Source organism: Nicotiana tabacum, chromosome 22 (assembly GCF_000715075.1).
Source record: "Nicotiana tabacum cultivar K326 chromosome 22, ASM71507v2, whole genome shotgun sequence".
In the NCBI taxonomy this organism is placed as follows: domain Eukaryota; kingdom Viridiplantae; phylum Streptophyta; class Magnoliopsida; order Solanales; family Solanaceae; genus Nicotiana; species Nicotiana tabacum.
In genome coordinates this window covers 143,501,634-143,521,467 of record NC_134101.1, presented here as the reverse complement: position 1 = coordinate 143,521,467, position 19,834 = coordinate 143,501,634, and the positions used below count along the sequence as shown (strand labels likewise).

Sequence of the window (19,834 nt, the reverse complement as noted above, 5' to 3'; positions counted from 1 at the left end):
GGTATATCAACTCTATAACGGACGTCGACAGAGTGAGGGCCAACTATCGCTGGGGGGATACCGTGCTCGTGGAGATTCCCGCTCGGGAGGAAGATATTACGGCTCATAAAGCCGGCTTTTTGAGTGTGTATACCTACCCATTTACTTTGGGGCTGGTGGGGCCATCCTCGCTCCCAATCGACCCCATGATTCTCGACTTCTTCCGGAGTTATCAAGTAACTCTGGGTCAAATTCATCCTTTGTTCTGGCGCATGGTTTACATGATCAGGCATTACTCGAATATGATAGAGGGAATGCCCTTCTCCCTTAACCATCTGATCCGGATGTATAGTCCCCGTCTTCTTCATGGGGGCTTAATCAAGCTTCGCTATCGAGCCCCGAGATCCCTTTTTGCCTGCACCGAGGAGTTCGGGGATGAGGGATGGGTAAGCCAATTCGTCCGAGTGAGGACGTCTGACCTGATTCCAGAGGAAAAGTTGTCGTTCTCTGAGAAGTGGAACGCTGGGCGTAAGTAAACGTGATGTCTTTGCTTGTTCTTGACGATATCTCCTACGCGTCTGATTCTGCTTTTCTTGTCTTTTCAGCCGTAGCGATCTACCCTGGTTCGGTGTCGGATCTCTAGGGTTGGGTTGGTCATTTATACTCAATTTGCCCGTATACTGAACGAGCGTGGCGAGATTTGTCCCGAGCTCGGTGGGAAGCCAAAGACCATGGTGAGCCTTGTTGCATCCGCATATTTTGATGCAGTTTGCTGTTAGTAGCTTTCTCCATCCTTTGTATTTAACCTCTGCATTTATGTAGGTCTGGGGGAAATCCTTTTAACGAGGGAGGCATCGTCCATTGGGGGGACGCTTTGGTGCTTGGCGAGGAGAAGAAAAGGAAGGGGAGTCTATCTGCTGGGCCTTCGGAGCCCAAGAGGGTCAAGGTGGAAGATTCCTAGGTCGACCCAGCAGATCTGACCTCTGAGGAGATGAGAAACCCCCGTGTTGAAGGTGAGGGAGAAAGTAACTTCTCAACAGCCCCCAAAGAGCTTATAGACTTGATTTATCCTCGGGACGTGGGGATGGATGCTCCCGGACAGGAGTCTGATGCCGTCGTGGTCCAGCTTTATGGCGGTGAGGCAATGGATGGAGTATCGAGCACTGCCCTAGAGTTGGCAAGTGGCCAGAATTATTCTCGAGCTGAGACGCCCTTGGCAGGCAGTTCGGAGGGTCCTCGATCTGGGATCCACGGTGAACAAGGAACAGAGATTTTAGCTGACCTTGTTAACCCGTTGATTGTTGTCGATTATCCTCAGGGGGAGATCTATCTATCTTACGAAGTGCAAGACGTCCATCGCGAGGAGCCTTCTGAGGCAGGAGCACTAATCAAAGGCGGAGATGCACTCGAGAGGTCGGCGACCATTCTCGAGGGCAGTTCCTAGGTCTATGCTTCATTCATTTTCGGCGAGATGGGCAGACTTTGTGAGCGAGTAACTTCTGCTAACCTTGTTCGTCGCTCTGGGTTGTTCCGGTCTTCATTCTCCTAACTTGTACCTTTATATAGTTTCAGGCTAAAGAGCTTTATAACCAGGCTCTCGCCTAGTATCATGATGAGGTGAGCCACCGCGAACGTTAGAAAGCCTATTTTACCAAGCAGGTTATTCATCCCTGTTTTTACTATCATTTGAGCCCTTGTGAGATTCTACCGCCTTTAACTTCTTAGGCCTTAATTTGTGCACTTTGAGAAGGAGAACGCCTTGCTGAAAGGGGAGCTTCGGGCCAGAGATGCTGAAATCTTTGAGCTTAGTCGGCACGTGAGTGAGATGGCTTCCAAGAGGTATAGCCTTCAGGGGAAAGTTACCTTAATCGAGCGTCATCTCCAGGATGCGAAGGAGGATGGTGACAAGTACAAGGGCCTCCATTTCGAACTGGTGGATACATTGGTTTGGATCAAAGCTGAGGCCGATGTGCTTGTATCTTTGCATGGGGAAGGAGCAGTCGTTGCAGATTCTTGTGTTGAGAGGACGTTTGGGGAATTTGACCCGATTTCACCTCGAACCGCGGATCGTGTCTGGACGGATTCCCAAAAGAAAACCATTGGGGGCACATTGGAAGGCAGCTCGAGTGGTGTTAAAAATGGGGGTGGATCCCCAGAGAGAGAAATAGGATGCTGTTGAGAAGGGGCCGTCGGGGGACTCGTAATCGCCTTGGTGTAACCCTTGGAGAGCCGTTAAGGCTGCTGGTTCGACAATAGATTAGGATCTTTGTTGTTTTTTCCTATCGATCTCCCTGTTTGTATATAGTACCTTCATTTTGGCATATGTATAAAGAGAATCCTACGACTTTGTTTCCCTTATTCCCCTTTATGCCCTGAATTCAGCAAGAATTGGTGAAAGAACCTTAGACCCGTGATATGGCACTGTGGCTTGTTTAGGCCGGGTCGGGAGTTGTCACGTGCCTGGTCGATGCGACCTTTAGTGTAAACTGCCGTTTAGAGCTCTTACATTTTTTCTCAACTGTTTTTTGTTGAGTCTCCGAGTCGGGTTTTGACTAGAGCCTACTCGACCTTCAATCTTTTGTGCCTGCATAAGCGGATGAGAAATGACTTTTATGTTCCTTGGGTTGAAGCGACCTTTTAGGTACATGGCCCTGAGGCTCGTGAAGTTGGCGACGATGGCTCTTACACTATGCCCTTAGACATGTATAGTTAACTATTTTGGATTCGGTCTCCGAATCGGGTTACGACTCGAGCTCATTTTAATCCTCAAGTTTTCAATTTTTTCAGTTGGTGGAAGTGGCTCTTACACTTTTGGTCGTTGAGACCTTTTAGTGTGTGGCCCTGAGGCTCGCTTGGCTGGCGACAATGGCACTTACGCTTTTGCCCGTGGGCATATTGTAGGCTTTGTTTTACTATCGTTAAGGTTTCTTGCAATAATTTTTCCTGGCCCGTCGTTGGTTCGGGAAGAACCTCGATTTCAAGTCGTTAGCAGCGATGTTTGAGCAGCTCGGAAGGTTTAGCTCGTAGGCTGAGTAGCTCGAAGCCTTGCATTTTGGAGCTGACATGGTCGAAGCTCGTTTGCCTGTTGAGGGTAGCCTGTTTTAACTGGTTCTTTTCGAAGTAGATTCGAAGTAATGGCCTGCAATTTTGTTGGCGATGGTCGGGCGTCCCCAAGTCACATTAATTTGGCTGGTGCAGCCATTTTAACCGTAGTCATATGTGTTTGGTCGAAGCCATTTTTTATCTCGAGTGATAGTTTAGGCATCTACACCGAGGGTATGCCCTTTCAGGAATTTTACAAAGGCGACATACAGCCTAAACTTCGGGATTGAGTTTTATGCCTGTAGTAAGGTCTTACAAAATTTTCATGCCTGTTGAGGTCTTACTGTTTTCCAAGCCAGTTAAGGTCTTATAGTTTGTCATGCCTGTTGAGGTCTTACAATTTTTGTTGCTATGTAAAATAGATTTGGCTAGACCGAGTCTGCCCGCTCGGGGTCTTACGGCCTCGGGTTTTCCAGTGTATGACGATTGTCGACAGTCTTCGAGTCATCGAGTTTGCTTAGGCTCGAAGGCTATTATTCGTGAGCTCGAAATTGCCTTGTTGGGGATTTATGGGCCCGCAGTTCCGACCCTAGGGTCGTGCGGGCGCCAAATTATTGACGCTAAGTCTCCGAGTATTTTAGGGTGTATTCGGTGGAGGGACCCCTGCCGTGAGCATGCTGAATTTTCTTATGGAGTATGAGACGCTTTTGGGTAAAAGATACTCTTTGATTGCTTGACGTGAATACATGCCATTGGGTTGTCGTAAGCCCGGCTCATGCGGACACGGTTCGTTCGACCATTTGGCCTAGTACATCATTTCCTATTGGAACCTCGTTTGTCATTTCTCGAAAAATGCGTGGACGTTGCCTCGTTAAAAACCTTGTCGATAAGAACCCATTTCGGGGTAAAAAACTCGGTCGAAGGAAAAGAGTGCGACGTTTGCTCGAAGATATTTGTGGGGTTTTGCGATCGGATGCCCTAGCAATAATACCGCTTAAGCATCGATACATTCCAGTTGCTCGGAAGCTGTTCGCCCTTCATGGTGCCAAGCTGATAGGATCCTTTGCCAATTATCCCGAGGACACGGTATGGCCCTTCCCAATTCTAGCCTAGCTTCCCTTCATTAGGGTTTCGGGTGTTGAGAGTAACCTTACTTAGGACCATGTCCCCGATTCCGAAATATCAGAGATTTGTTCTTCTGTTGTAGTACCTTTCGATTTTCTACTTCTGAGCAGCCATCCGAATCAGCGAGGCCTCCCGTCTATCATCGAGCAGCTCGAGGTCCGTTGTCATGGCCTCGTTGTTCGAGCCCTCATTAGTGTGCTGGAATCTGGCGCTCGATTCCCCGACTTCCACTGGTATCAATGCTTCGGCGCCATATACTAGAGAGAAGGGTGTCTCCTCAGTGCACGATTTTGAAGTTGTTCGATATGCCCACGGCACCTCGGGCAGCGTTTCTCTCCATTTTCCCTTGGCGCTCTCCAGTTTCTTTTTCAAGTTCTAAATGATGGTTTTATTCGTAGATTCGGCCTGGCCGTTTGCATAAGGGTGGTAAGGTGTTGACAGGATTCTCTTAATTTTGTTGTCTTCAAGGAAATGTGTTACCTTGTTCCCGATGAACTGCCTCCCATTATCGCATGTTATTTCGATGGGATTCCGAACCGGCATATGATGTGATCCCATATAAAATTGATGACTTCCTTCTCTCTTATTTTCTCGAAGGCCTGCGCTTCCACCCATTTTGAAAAGTAATTAGTCATAAACAAAATGAATCTAGCCTTACCTGGTGCCATCGGCAAAGGGCCGACGATGTCCATTCCCAATTTCAGGAATGTCCACGGTGATAGAACGGAATGTAGTTGCTCGCCGGGCTGGTGGATCATGGGAGTGAACCTTTGGCACTTAAGCATTTTCAGACGAATTCTCTAGTCGTCTTTTTCCATGCTGTCCCAATAGTAGCCCGCTCTGATCACCTTTCGAACTAAAGAATCGGCCCCCGGAATGATTTGTGTCGCCCTGTACCAAGCACACTGCCAGGGGGCCATCGAAATTTCTCATGTACAGAGCCCATTTTCGTCGAGCGAGAATCAGGCTGCTTTGGTTCGCATGGCCCTCGATTCTTTTGGATCTGTGGGTAACTTCCCGTCCTTTAGATAAACGATATATTTATTTCTCCAATCCCATGTCAGGCTGGTGGAGTTAATCTCTGCGTGACCTTCCTCGACCATAGATTTGAACAATTGGATGATAGCTCTGGGGGGCAAGTCTTCTTCTTCAGCAGAAGATCCCAAGTTCGTGAGGGCATCAACCTCGCTGTTCTGATCTCGGGGCATATGGACTAAGGTCCATTCTTTGAAGCGACGTAATGTGATTTGGATTTTGTCAAAGTACCTCTGCATCCTTTCCTCTTAGGCTTCGTAGCTTCCATTCACTTGGCTTACTACGAGGAGCGAATCGCATTTTGCCTCGATAGTCTCAGCCCCCAAACTTTTGGCCAATTCTAAACCTGCAATAATATCCTCATAATCAGCTTCATTGTTAGTTAGTTTTGCGATTTTTATGGATTGTCTGATTATGCCGCCAACGGGCAGATTTAGGACTATACCGAGCCCAGATCCTCTTATGTTTGTGGCACCATCTGTGAACAGGGTCCATACCCCGGAGGACGTTCCCGATTTCAATGGTGGTTCCTTCTCTACCTCGGGCACGAGGGATGGCGAGAATCGGCCACGAAGTTCACTAGGATTTGGGACTTGATGGCCGTTTGAGGTTGATACTCGATATCATACCCTCCGAGTTCAATGGCCCATTTGGCCAATCGACCCGATAACTCAGGTTTATGCAGTATGCTCCGGAGGGGATAAGTTGACAGAACGCAGATACGGTGATACTGAAAATAAGGCTTCAGCTTGCGCGAGGTGCTTATCAGTGCGAGAACCAATTTTTCCAGATGGGGATACCGGGTTTTGGCGACCCCAAGGTTCGGCTTACATAATAAACAGGAAATTGTGTACCTTGCTCCTCTCGAACCAGTACGCCGCTTATCGCTATTTCAGACACGACCAGGTATAGGAATAGCATTTCATCCTCTTTGGGTTTGTGCAGCAAAGGCGGGCTAGTCAAGTATCGTTTCAGTTCTTCTAGGGCGTGTTGGCATTCTAGAGTCCATTCAAACTTTCTCTTTCTTTTGAGTAGGGAGAAGAAATGGTGGCTTTTGTTTGATGACCTTGATATGAATCTGCCCAGGGCCACTATCCGCCCTATCAGCCGTTGGACAGCTTTTACATTGTTCACCACTGTTATCTCTTCGATGGATTTTATCTTATCGGGATTGATCTCGATCCCCTTGTTTGAAACCATGAAGCCCAGGAATTTTCCCGAACCTACCCCGAAGGCATATTTCTCGGGGTTGAGCTTCATGTTGTAGCTTTTGAGGATGTTGAAAGTTTCCTGCAAATGGGTCAAATGGTCCTCTACGCGTAGGGATTTGACTAGCTTGTCATCAATATATACTTTCATTGATTTACCTATTTGATGCTCGAACATTTTATTAACTAGGTGCTGGTATGTTCCTTCTGCGTTTTTTTAGCCCGAAGGGCATTACGTTATAGCAATATGTACCATACTTTGTGATGAACGAGGTGTTTTCCCTGTCCTCGGGGTTCATCTAGATTTGATTATACCCCGAGTAGGCATCGAGAAAAGTGAGGGTCTCGTGGTCGGCGTAGCATCGATCAGATGATCGATATTAGGCAACGAGAAGGAATCTTTGGGTCACGCTTTATTCAAATCTTTATAATCTACGCATATTCTTAGCTTGTTCCCCTTTTTGGTACTACTACTATGTTAGCCAGCCATTCGGGATACTTTACCTCTCTAATGGATCTGATTTTAAGAAGTTTCGCTACCTCCTCTTTGATGAAGGCGTGTTTTACCTCGTACTGCGGTCTTCTCCTTTGCTTTACGGGTTTGAATTTGGGATCAATGCTCAGCCTGTGGGAGGTTAACACCGGCAGGATTCCTATCATATCGAGGTGGGACCAAGCAAAACAGTCGATATTTTTACTAAGAAATTGAATAAACCCTGTCCTGAGTTTGGGGGGTCAACCCCGTTCCTAGGTATACCTTACGATCCGGGAGGTGCTCGATCAAAACGGTCTGCTCCAGCTCTTCGACTGTTGATTTGGTCGCATCCGATTGCTCGGGGGCGATGAAGGTTCGGGGGGCGAAGAAATCTTTCTCGCCATCTTCGAAGGTCTGTATGCTTCCCTCCTCATCCGAGACCGGGCGTGCGGGGGTTGGAGCTTCATGGTGGACCGCAAATATTTCTTTTGTTGCCCGTTGTTCTCCATGTATGGTTGTGATGCCATCTCTGGTGAGAAACCTTATCACCTGGTGCAAGGTTGAGGGCACTACCCTCATGTTGTGTATCCAAGGCCTGCCGAGTAAGGCGTTGTACCTCATATCATCGTCGATAAATTGGAACTCGATGTTCTAGATCGCGCCAGATGTGTTGATCGGGAGGGTGATCTCTCTTTTCGTTACTTCGTTGGTCATGTTGAAGCCGTGGAGGATTCGAGGGACGGGAACGACTTGATTAAGCAGCCCCAACTGTTCTACTACTTCTAATCTGATTATGTTATCCGAGCTGCCTGGATCCACGAGCACGCGCTTTATCCTGGTGTTGTTTAAGAGAAATGAGATCACTAGCGCGTCGTTGTGAGGTTCCATCACGGCCTCGAGGTCCTTCTCACTGAATACGAGGGTATCTTTGGGTACGCGGTTTTGGGTTGGTCCTTCTTCAGTAGTGGACGTTCTTGTTCGTTTGAACATGGGTACTTGGGGAATGCTGGTTCCCCCAATAATCATGTGGATGTTATGTTGGAGAACCTTCCTTTCCGTCCGGGTTGAATCTGGTGGTGTACCGGCCTTTAGGACAGTCGTGTCCTTCTCTTTGTTGTTTTCAAGGTTCCGGTTTCCCATTTTACTCGCTGAGCTAGGCGCTCTGTCTTGAAATCGAAGATCTAGGTCCAGAAAAAGTGTGAAAGATAACTTGCGTTTTTGTGATGAAACGAGCAAGAAAATAATCACTATTATTTTTAGCCCCACGGTGGGCGCCAAACTGTTTACCGTGAAAATGGTAACAACAATTAAAATTGTAAATGGGATTCTAAAAATACGTGATCTATTTTTATGCTAGTTGTTAGAGCAGTTGATGCTAAAAATATAAAGTTTAACGATGAGATACAAGTTAAAACGGGGCAGTAACCAAATCGAGGGCTTGCCGCCCGGGCTTCAGATCGGTCGATGAGGGGCCTGGGGGTCGATATCTGGCTCAAGCTCGAGCTATCGGGGGTAACCAGAGAAGGGATAACAGTTAGAATATAATTAAAGAATGCTCTTTATGGCCAATATCAAGCAATAAATGAAGAACAAATATGGAAGCAATAAATGCCAAAAGTGGCCTCGAGCTAGTAAAAGCGAGTAAGTTAGAGAGAAGAAAGAGAGAGAGATATTATTGATCTTGTGGAGAATAGTTAGAGCAATATCAGCCGAGCCCTACAAAGTGATGGGGATCTCCTTTATATAGGAGAGAAATCCGTTATAGTACAAAATGTGTTAACTGTAAAGGCGTGGAGACAGGATGACTGGACGTGACATCTTGAAATAGGCCCCGGATAGGTCATCCTTGTCAGATTAAGCCACGTGACTTGGGAACTCCCCTCTCGCCTGCTAAAGCCGTTGGAACGCGATGCTTTCCGGACCGGTACCTGACGACCCCCGAGGGTGAGTTTCGACCTTGGCTTCGAGCTTCGAGGAGCATGACCGCGAGACGACCTTATGACGGGGAAATCGGGCCCCTGAATTTGCCGTATACAGTGTTTATTACTCAAAAGTCACTTTAATTATAAATAAGAGTGAAGTTGTAAGAGTAGAGTACAACATGATTCTCATTTCTTGAATGGAGGATTTAGGTTTTACTATAATAAAAAAGAAATCAAAAGACTTGAAAAGTAATATAGTAGCTGTAGTTTCATGTTAAGGAACCTACTCTACGTCTGACCCAATTAAACCTATAACTCTTTCTATCCAAATGGGCTGCACTTAGCTTCACTAATTAATAGGGGTGATACAAATAGTTTTGTTTGGGCCTAATTGGTTATAGATCCAAAAAAGTGGAGTCACTTTTCGAACACACTGTCTCTACTCCAGGACACGAAACCACCAACTCTCTCTAGGACTAGTAACTGAGGACATATTCAATATATCGAACGTCTTTAATTTATTGCTAACTTATTTCTGTAAGGAGATCAAGATAAGTTAGATGTGCAGAATGAGAGCAAGGTTTTAGTTTTTTGCATCTACTTAATTCTTCACTTATTTGTATATGGATTTTAGTTATTTGTATATGGATTTTAGATTATGATTCAACGAGTGCAAGCATGGATAAACATCGGTTGTTGATATTATTTTTTTTCTATTTCATTTGTAAATGGGTTAAAGATTTTAATTCAGTAGGTAAGTACCATTGTATATATATATACTTTTCCTTTTATTTTATCACCCCTCTAGTATATTTACTTTTAAGGAGTGTTTAACTTGCAATCAGTATATGCCTCGCTTAAAGATGAAAGTTATAAGCATGGGAGAGTTAAAGGGGACGGAAGGGGCTCACCCAAATCCCCTTCCCCAGAAAATTAATATGTACATACTACGCCAACTTTTATATATTAGATGTTGAACTTTTTTGATGAAAAATCCTGACCGCTTGCTTGATGCAACTATAGTTATCTTGTACAAGTAAAGGATGGAAAAGAGAAGTATACAATGTGTTCTTATTTCTTGAAGACAAACATCAAGAGGTTGCTCTCAGCATAAATATACGCCAAAAGAATATAGTGGCCCACATATATATGCTATCAACTTTAGGACAATAGAACTAGGTCATCCATAAAACCCTAAACGATTGGTTTCTCCAAGAGAAATTGGGGTTAGAAATGAAATCTTGAGCAGGATAACTTTGCATTTGACTGTAATTAACTCGAGTAACTTGTTTCAACCCTCTGGAGAGAGAAACTAAGGCCTTCTAACATGATAATAAGCAGGTTAACCATAAATTTTAACTAAAGTACAAATAGTAACTAAGGATCCAAAACTTCTTACCCAACTACTGGCACCTCATAAACAAACTCTCCATTCAACATACTTTACCTGATGTTCATCTGGTCTGGTAAATTACATGCTTTACATGATCAATTGCATACATGAAGAAAATGAAATTTATATGCGCAAACCCAATCACGTGACTCTAATATAGAGCTTACCACTTTGCTTAAAGCAATATTATGAATTGGATAAGAGACCAGGACATGCTTACAACATTGTCTTAAAAAAAGCATACAAAGTTAGCAGGCTCTCTGGCTATGTTTGTATAAGATCTGCAACATATCCTCTACTTTTGATAATTTTAATAAGCTTCCTCTTCATATTTGAAGCTTACTTAGAATAAAGAAATGCAATGCCCTACCTTCAGATTCTAATGTCAGATACACAAAACACATCCTGTCTTACTTTAATCACACATGTAAATGACAAAACCCATTCACAAAATTATGAGGAAGCCTAAGGCCTCATGTCCCCCTCATTCATGTATATATTACTTATTCGAAATTTCAATATGCTGGTAGAGGTCGACCCTAACCCCTCCCCTCCCCGGGCGTAAGGACAATGGCTAAAGTGTTGGAGCAGGAGACAACTGTAAGCTTCAACACTGAGAGGTGGATCTAGAGTAGGTTCTACGAATTCAACTGAGCTCTTTGTTTTCAATGTGAACATGCAGAACTAATTAAATAAGGCGTGTGTCTATATATACCCACACATATTTAGAAACCTAATGACCATAAATCTTGGATTCATCTATGTAATAACCACATTTTTTAATATATTAGCACCCCATGCATAAGTAAGTCTACCTCATTTTTAGAAATACAGATAAACACATTGTTTAGGCTTAACAAAATATAGCTACTCCTCATCTTTTGTGCAAGCTAAGATTCTCCTTTTGCGGCTTGCAGGTTTCTAAGAAGCATAACCTGACATGTACAGTCTATTGTTGACTGACTGTCAAGTAGGAGTAGTATATTTGAAACCTGCCTCTCAGTTCTCATTGTCAGAAGTTAATTCTCTTTTAATATGTGATCATGCAGTAACAATTCTATCTTAAGTTAAACATTAATTACAATACCCTTTTCAATCATTTAAGAATCTGTCAAGCTAAGTATGAAAAGACTTTTTAAAGCTATAATGTTAGGCTTAGAACACTTTAATTAATTTCCTAGGGATTGGCATTGCAGGGGATATAAGTACTTTTTTTACTCATTTCTCTTGAGAAACTAATAACATAATCTATATATGCTTGTACTCCTATAATTAGTAACCACTTTCCACTGTGACATAAACATTTTGTTATATAGATGTTAATTAAGACATGCAGTTTTGCTATCAATATGTATGTTCTCCAAAAATGATCTTCTATATATATGATTAGTAGAACTCATGATTTTCTGTGTGCACTGCCATGTAACAGCCAAAGGTATTGAAGTCTTTTTGGAAGTAATTAAAACTCCTTCAGTCTTTTCAGTCAAAAGAAGAAACTCCAAGATTATTAGATCAGCTTATGATTTAACACCTAAGAATAATCAATATCACCCAAGAATGTCAAGAAAAGTTAGAATAGCAAGTGATCATTTACAGCTAAAAACCTTAAAGAAGCACCCAAGTGGTATTGTGAACTGATGTTCTAATTAAGATTCAAAAAAGGGAAAGTACACAGTAATAATTAGGTTTCTATAAGCACTGGTAAGGTCTACTAGGTCTAAAATCTGGCTAGGTCCTCTTAAAAGCCAAAGGACTCAAAACAAAAGGCAGATTTATTAAAATATACTAATAATATTCTAATTATATTCAAGGTTACACATGACCTAAGGAAAAACAATTGTAGGCATAACCATAGGCTTATGATGGTTTTGAACATTCTAGGGTTTCTAGCTCATTTATGAAAGATAGCAGATAATTCATGTCATAAAGTGTGCTTTTAGCAATACAAAAATTGACAGAGTAATTAATCTTCACCCATGATTTGTTTTTGAAGCCACAAGTACTGATCAAGAATGTTGAAGATATCTGAAAGCCACTGACTGAAGGTCATCTGCATCATCTTGAAATGTCCATTGACTGTTGTGATGATCTGTTTGCATGTCATAAGAATCTATAGAACAAGAACCCTCTTCAAAACTTGACATATTTTCCTTTGGAAGCATCATATTCTCATAACTCCCCATATGGTAATTAGTTGATGTCATGTTTTCATGACTTCCATAATATGGGGTTGATCCAATATTGTTACTGGTCAAGCTAGAATCAAATTGGGACATATTGGTGTTGGAATTTTCAGACTGATGAAACCAACTTTGAAGATCTTGAAATTTTTCATAATTAGGGTTTGTATAGTTGGAACCATTTTGCAAGTTTTGATGAGCTGCTTGTTCCTTTAGAGAAGCAAGTTGTGCTTGTAAATTGACAACCTGTGAAATCAAACAAAAAACTCATAAATTCCAGGACTAATTAACTAGCATTAATAAAGGTTCAATTGACAATTTTGAAGCTTACAAACCTGCTGTTGAAGGGCAAAAATATGGGAAACACATCCATAAATTGGATCTTGAAGTCTAGCTTGAGCTTCATAAGCGATTGTAACAGCGGCTTCGCCACGATCAGTCATAGGTATATGAGCAAGAAGTTTTGATACATTACTTGCCCCAAAAACCTTATGGATGGCTGAAAAATGAGTAGCACCTTGTTCATAGCAAAAATAAGGGGCAAAAACACAACCTTTAACACATTTTCTTCTCAAAAACTTGCAAGCACCACAAGGGGAACCTGCAGAGCCTGTCATCTTATAATTGATCTTAATTAGTATGTTTAATTTGCTGGTACTGATGATAATCAGAATTAATTTTTCTGAGTTCTTAGATAAGTGCAAGCATTATCACCATGTTTATAAACACTAGAGGAGGAGAGAGGTGGATGATAAAATAATGAATACATAATTATTTTAATTGATAGTGGTTCCCTTATTGGGCTACAGATTTAATTTGTTTGTATTATAAAATTCTGTTTACCCTTTCCATTCTCAAATTTTAATACTGCCCTTTGAGATTCCATTTAACATCCTTAAAGGACAATATTAGAGGTAGCATAAACCAAACCCTTACACTCTCTGCTTGCTGCTTCATTGCTGGATCTTATTCAGCTCATTTACATTTATTTATTTATTTCTTACTTTTAGGAGACGAGAAATACATAAAGCTGTATACTTGTTCATTTACTTATGCAAGATATATTTAGTTTTTACGTTTGATTAAATCTTATCTGGTAGCTTTACCATATGCAAGCTTTCATTTCTATAATAAATGTTAAAGCCTTTGAAAGAGTAATAATTTGTGATTAATTGATCAATTTGAAAAGTAGCTTTGCTAATGTTAGAGCAGCAATTTCTGTTCGGCCAAGATTCCAAAAGGGTTTTTATCAGAAAAGCTATTTTTCAGTTTCTGAAAAACGACTTTTGCTACCACTCAAACTATTTATATGTTTTCTTAAAGTTTGACCAAACATTTCAAACTCTCTAAAATACACTTTTTTTTGGAAAAAGAAAAACACTTTTGGCCCTTCCTAAAGCTTAGCCAAACATGCTAATATAATGTAGTTTAACCTATATATAACTATTCTATCATATTATTAATTCCTGCTTATTATAGAGTTTACCATTAATTATCTTATAAATAATTTGTTTGTGCAAATATTGCTTAGTACCTCATAAAACTTAAACTCCTCGTTAAAAGTGTTTTATACCATTGTCTAATCAAATGCGGAAAAGTGCCTACTATATCTAGGACGCACAGTTTCTCCACAGAGTAAATTCTCGGAAAGTAATTAGTGGGAACAGAGTTTCGATAAGAGTAAGGATAATTTCTTTTTTGGACTAGTCCAGTTATGAGTAATTTTTTTTTTCATGAAAATGGTGGGTTTTCCAACACGATCAAAGACTTCAATACAATTAATGATCAAAGAAAGCTCCACAAAATTGAATGCTCAACAGCTCAAAGACTCCTATAAGGCCAGACGCAACATAATTTTTGACTTTTTGGCATAAAAAAAGGAAATTACTTATCTCTTGCATTTTCATTATGTCAAATAATTATTGTCAATTATATATGGCTCGTCTGAGATGTTAAATAGGTTTACAATATGAATTATTTTAATCGTTTATATGAGTTATTGGAATATGTTTCGGAACAAGAGAAAGTAGCTTTTTAAATTGCTACTAATTAATTAGTCATCAGTCTACCAATTTTTTTGTATTATGGTTTTGTGTTTTTTTGCTAACAAGTTGATTCTTTGACAGATGTGAAAGCCACCTATATCTGGGCAAGCTTTTCCCCATCTTGTTTAGTAGTTGAAGAAAGATTGAATTCTAAACATATTAGTGAATAGGAAAAGGAGATGGCAAGGAAATATACTAAATAATCCTTGGTAGAAATTGAAAGAACAAGAATATTTGGAAAAAACTGTTTGAAGATTTCTGACTGAAAATTATTCAATATTTTCAAATAATGACATATTGTAGTTCAATGTCTGCAAATATTAATGGCAAAATCAACATTTGCTAATACCAGAACACTATTAAAGCCAAACGGCTTAGATATTTATGTTGAATAAAATGTCTGCAAGTAAGCATGAGTTTCACCTCATTTCTCGTCATTTTAGCCGCTTTCCCACCTAAACTTAATTATCCAGGATAAACAATGATTTACAATGGGAGAAAAGCATCATAGGATGTGTTTTACCAAGTTATAGACTCCCAGTCCTGGCTCTAATTGTGATATATGCAAACGGATCGGGTACAGTCGAATTCAGTTGCTTTAGTACAAATCTTGTACTATTAATATAAAAAATTTACTAAATATTTATAAAGTTTAAAGTCAAAACTCAATTACTAAGATTTGGTATCACTCCCAAAAATTTAGGACCAATAAAGTTCAAATTTTAACTCGGAATACATCTATGTACGGTGTATTTTCTAGCGACAAATAAAACTATATATGGCACACGCTATTCTATGTATTTCTCTCAAGTATAATTATTAGGAGGTCTAGTACTCTATTCTACAATGGTGTGTGTCCGTGCTAACATTTTTGCAAGGATATGTTTAATTTGTTTGGCACAGTTTTCTAAAATATTGGGAATGACGACTACTTTTAGACACTCTTTTTCCAGAAAAATATTTTGGGAACACAACTTTTAGAAGGAAAAATTATCCAAATGAATTTGTTTTTTCTCGGGACAACTTAAATCTTAAAAAAAAAAAAAATTGCGAAAAAATTTCCAAATTGGTTGTTCTTATAAAAAAGAATAGGCATTCCCTAATTACAAACTTGTACTTTACTGTAATGCATAAGCGAATTTTTTCGGTTAATGTATCATAACGTAAGTGATTAAACAAGGACTTTTACTGAATTTTCCATGAGATCAATTACTTTTCTTGAAGTAGTAGCTAGATTTTGTAGACTACATAATTATTTCCTTGAAAAAAATAAAAGTAGCTAGATTTTAGTGTTTGTTTTTGCCCTTTTTTTCCTGGTAGAAGGCAGAAGACACTAAAGTTAAAAGGAAGCATATACTAAAATGGAGAAAAAAAAAAGATGATGACAGTGGAATAGAACCACCCAACCAACCTGGGGAAGCACATTTTTGCTAATAACTGATGGGAAAGAGAGGCTTTAATTTCTTGCTTTTCTTTCTTGGCTCTATTTGTTTAAGTATGGCAGGTCACACTTTGTCGAGCAATACTGTATTTCTATCATTAACTAATCTTATTGTTTAATCATTTAATCACTTTCAATCACTATCTCTTGTCACTCGTAGCCACCAACATGTAGACCTTACCCAAATGTGCATTTTGGCCCCACTCTCAACCCTAATAATAACCCCTCATCTTATTTTTAATATCGGTACTCAAAATTTATTGTCCGACTAATTTAAATTCACGTCAAGTAAGTTTATTGAAAATAGGGTAAAATATTTTATACTATAATTTCTGTAATTCAAAACCTTTATTTAAGGATTAAATTATCTAAACCTCACGCCTTAGTGGTCTTTGTTTTGATATCTATTTCCTACACTGTTCACCTTTAACAGCTACTTGTTTTATTTTAACCTAAGGCGGAAAGCCACACTTAATTTAATTGTTGTAAGTACAACATATATAACATATGTCGAATTGAAAGAAGAAAAAAGTGATAATTTTACCATCATAATTGGATTAAATTATCCTGCGTGCACACTATGTAGTGTCTTAATAAATATTTGAGGTCTAGCCATAAGCTAGTGAAACAACTTTCATTTGATTTTCTATTTATAACACGAGCATTGTCTCTACATTAGTCGTTTGATTATGTGCTTAATGCCAATGCTACTTCATCTATACTGTTCAATTTGATTAACACAATCCCAAAGGGCCATTCATGTCACCTCAAGTCCCAAAAGCATGCGATACAGTTATTCCTAATGTGATAATTCCAAATATAACACTAATTTTCTCCCCACAAAATATAACATCATTGGATATGTTATTATTATTGTTGTTGTACATACATTTAAAAAAATTACAAAATTAATATAGTTTTACCGACCGTAAGATTTACGCATATATTTATCATCTTTTTACAGACGATCAATCTTATGTTATAAAAGGTTACTTGTAATTAACTTTCAAGTAATCTAATAATATAAATAAAAAATTCATATTGATAGTCTATAATAGATTAATAGGTAAACCAAAGTGGGAGAAGCTTGCTCGTGCATGGCGTCGCCTTTCTGGCTGGCAGGGGCAGAGCTAGCCTATGAGCTACGGGTTCGGCCGAACCCAGTAACTTTGGTCCAAATCCTCTATTTGTTTTATGAAATTCATTGAATATGTACTAATTATTAATTTAGAACCCAATAACTTAAAAAGATTAGAACGCTGAACTCATAACCTTCAAATCCTGGCTCCGCCACTGCTGACTAGCATTATATATATCTCTGCATCCCGTACGTGGGATATCAACGACTCACTTTAATTTCTTTGTCTCCAATTTTTTCCCCCTAATTTGTTGTTTCCATTGAATATAGTTGTGTACTTGTTTGCCACTTATATAATTGAGCATGAAGGGGAAGAGTGATCTTTGCAGACAAGAAGACATGTTAACCAATTGGAAGATAATTATTACTTATTCTTTTAAAGCAATAATGCAGGAGTCATTCAACTAATCACAACCCATATTACACATTTTTCTATCTAAGCCCTGTACAGACTTTTAAATACATCGAGCTCTTCCATATTTATTACTCCTCCGGTCCAAAATAAGTAATTTTTTGGCCCTTTTTTTGTGGTCCAAAATAAGTGATTTTTTCAGATTTCAAGATTGAATTAATTATTTTTTTCTTACATTACTCTTGGAGTAAATAAAATTGGAGTATGTATTAGGAATATTTATGTGAAGAGATAGTAAATGTTAATATGATCAATTTCATAGCTAATTAATGCTAAAAAATCACTTATTTTGGATCAGAGGGAGTAGTAATAATATAAACATAAATTATGTGATGCCTTTTTGGCATTCCAAAGGCACTTTCTAAATTAACTTTTGTTTTGTAGTTTTGAATCTCCTTCAACTAACAACAACACTTCTCTTAGCTGATGTTCTTATCATCTGGCACTAAATTTTATAATACTAGCACTTCTTAAATATTCCCTTCGGTCCATAATAAGTGACCAATTTATTTTTTTATTTTGGTCCAAAATAAGTGTCTGTTTATATAATCAAGAAAAAATTCAATTTGTTTTTCCAAAATTACCCTTATGTACGTATCCCCAAAAAGTCATTTACTCCTCACATTTGAGAAGAGAAGTAAGTGTTACTATAACTATAATGCAATATTTAATGTAGGGAGTTTAGTCACACTAAATATTTTCGTTTAGTATTTAGTATTTTCTTAATGAGTGTGCCCAAAGCAAATCGGCCATTATTATGGACCGAAGAGAGTAGTACTCCATCTCCATCCATTCACTTTTTCTCGTCAAATATTAACTTTACATGTCCTTTAAGAAATAATAACTATTGCGGGAGCTTAATGCATCAGGATGCCTTTTTTCAGACCCCACTATGTAAGATTATACTGGGTATGTTGTTGTTGTAGTATGATTTTACCATATAGCCTCTAATAATGATATATAGTTTGAATAATTGATCCAGTATCCCAAGTATGGTTGTTGAGAAATGAGTAATTAATGAAAAGGGTAGTCTTTTCCTTGATTTGCTTAAATTTAACAAGTAAAAATAAAAATTTATTTTTAGTATGGTGAACGAGTAAAATTGAATGGAGGGAGGGAGCATAATTAAGACTGACGAACCTCCAGATTTGCTTCAGGTTTTTTTCAAAACAATTTAATTTATTGCAAATTTTGATTTCAATAACAATATACATTCTACATTGTATTGCAGTTCATATTACATATATAACTTTTTTGATAAACAAATAGACCTGGGCCTAGCTCAAGTCTCAAAACTTTATCACTTATCGATTAATTTATAACTTCGAGTAGTGTAGAATATGAGCACTCATATTTTCTTAATCCCTACAATATGAGTGAGAACGACCTTAGTAAAACAAATTATTAAGTTGGTCTTTTGATAGAGAATGATATCTGCAATGAGGTAAAAGATTTCTGTGACAGATGATCATACGAAATACATTTTTGTTTCATATAATAAAGAAATACACTTTTAATTTGTCTCATATTAAATTGTCAGATGTGCTGTACACTAGGAGAAAAAACACTACTAGAAAACTGCCTAAAATTGTCCAAAAATACCGGCCGAAATCGATTGGAAAATTGAAAAATCGACTAATTTCCGACCGACTTTAATCCGCCGAAATTAGGCTGGTCGGTAATAAATTCCGACCGATGTTGGTCGGAAATTCTGACCAATTTCGGTCGGTCAATTAATTTTCACAAACGACCCAAAAAGAAAAAATCTGCCGAAAAAACCGACTGAAGTCGGTCGGTATTTATTTTTAATTATGCAACCGTCTGAGAATCGAACCAAAGTCTGTATTGTGGCAGGATACTATTCTACCACTAGACCATTAGTAAATTTTGGTTTAAGACTTTCTTTTAATTTATTGTACTCTTTAATTGCATTTTCGAGCGAAAATAACCCACCGATTTAGGTCGGTTTTATTAAAATATAAAATTATCGGTCGAAGTCGGTCGGCATTTTAAAATGACTGAATGAAATAACCGACCGATTTCGATAGGTATTTTGAATATTAATTTTAATTATTTTATATGAAAAACTGGCCGATTTCGGTCGGTTTCTTGAAAAATAAATTTCACGGGATGCTCAAACAATTTTCTGTATTTTTGTGCCAAAAAAGAAAATCGAACGTAGTCGGTTGGTTTCGTAATCGATCGGTTTGACCGCGGTCGATTTCTAGCAGTGAAAAAAGAAAGGAAACAAGAAAGAGAATAGAAAATTTTTGTATGAGAAGGACGCACGAGGAGAAGAATATATTCAAAGGCTGAAGTTGTGAACACAGTGCCAGATACATCAAACTCCCCAAAGAAAAAAATATACATCCAATCATTTACTTATACTAGGTATATACACAGTACTCTGATTCGAACAAATTAAGTTGCCATTCATTT

At 39.1% G+C, this 19,834-nt stretch overlaps 1 protein-coding gene across 1 annotated transcript; it reads right to left on the bottom strand.

The window, feature by feature from the left end:
* Window positions 1-11,930: 11,930 nt before the first annotated feature.
* On the bottom strand, window positions 11,931-13,067 carry LOC107824204 (LOB domain-containing protein 14-like). Its single transcript, XM_016650948.2, has 2 exons — window positions 12,695-13,067; window positions 11,931-12,605 (listed from the first exon to the last, which is right to left on the bottom strand). The coding sequence occupies exons 1-2, from the start codon at window positions 12,974-12,976 to the stop codon at window positions 12,186-12,188; spliced, it is 702 nt and encodes a 233-aa protein (XP_016506434.1). The 5' UTR covers window positions 12,977-13,067; the 3' UTR covers window positions 11,931-12,185.
* Between the last annotated feature and the right edge of the window lie 6,767 nt (window positions 13,068-19,834).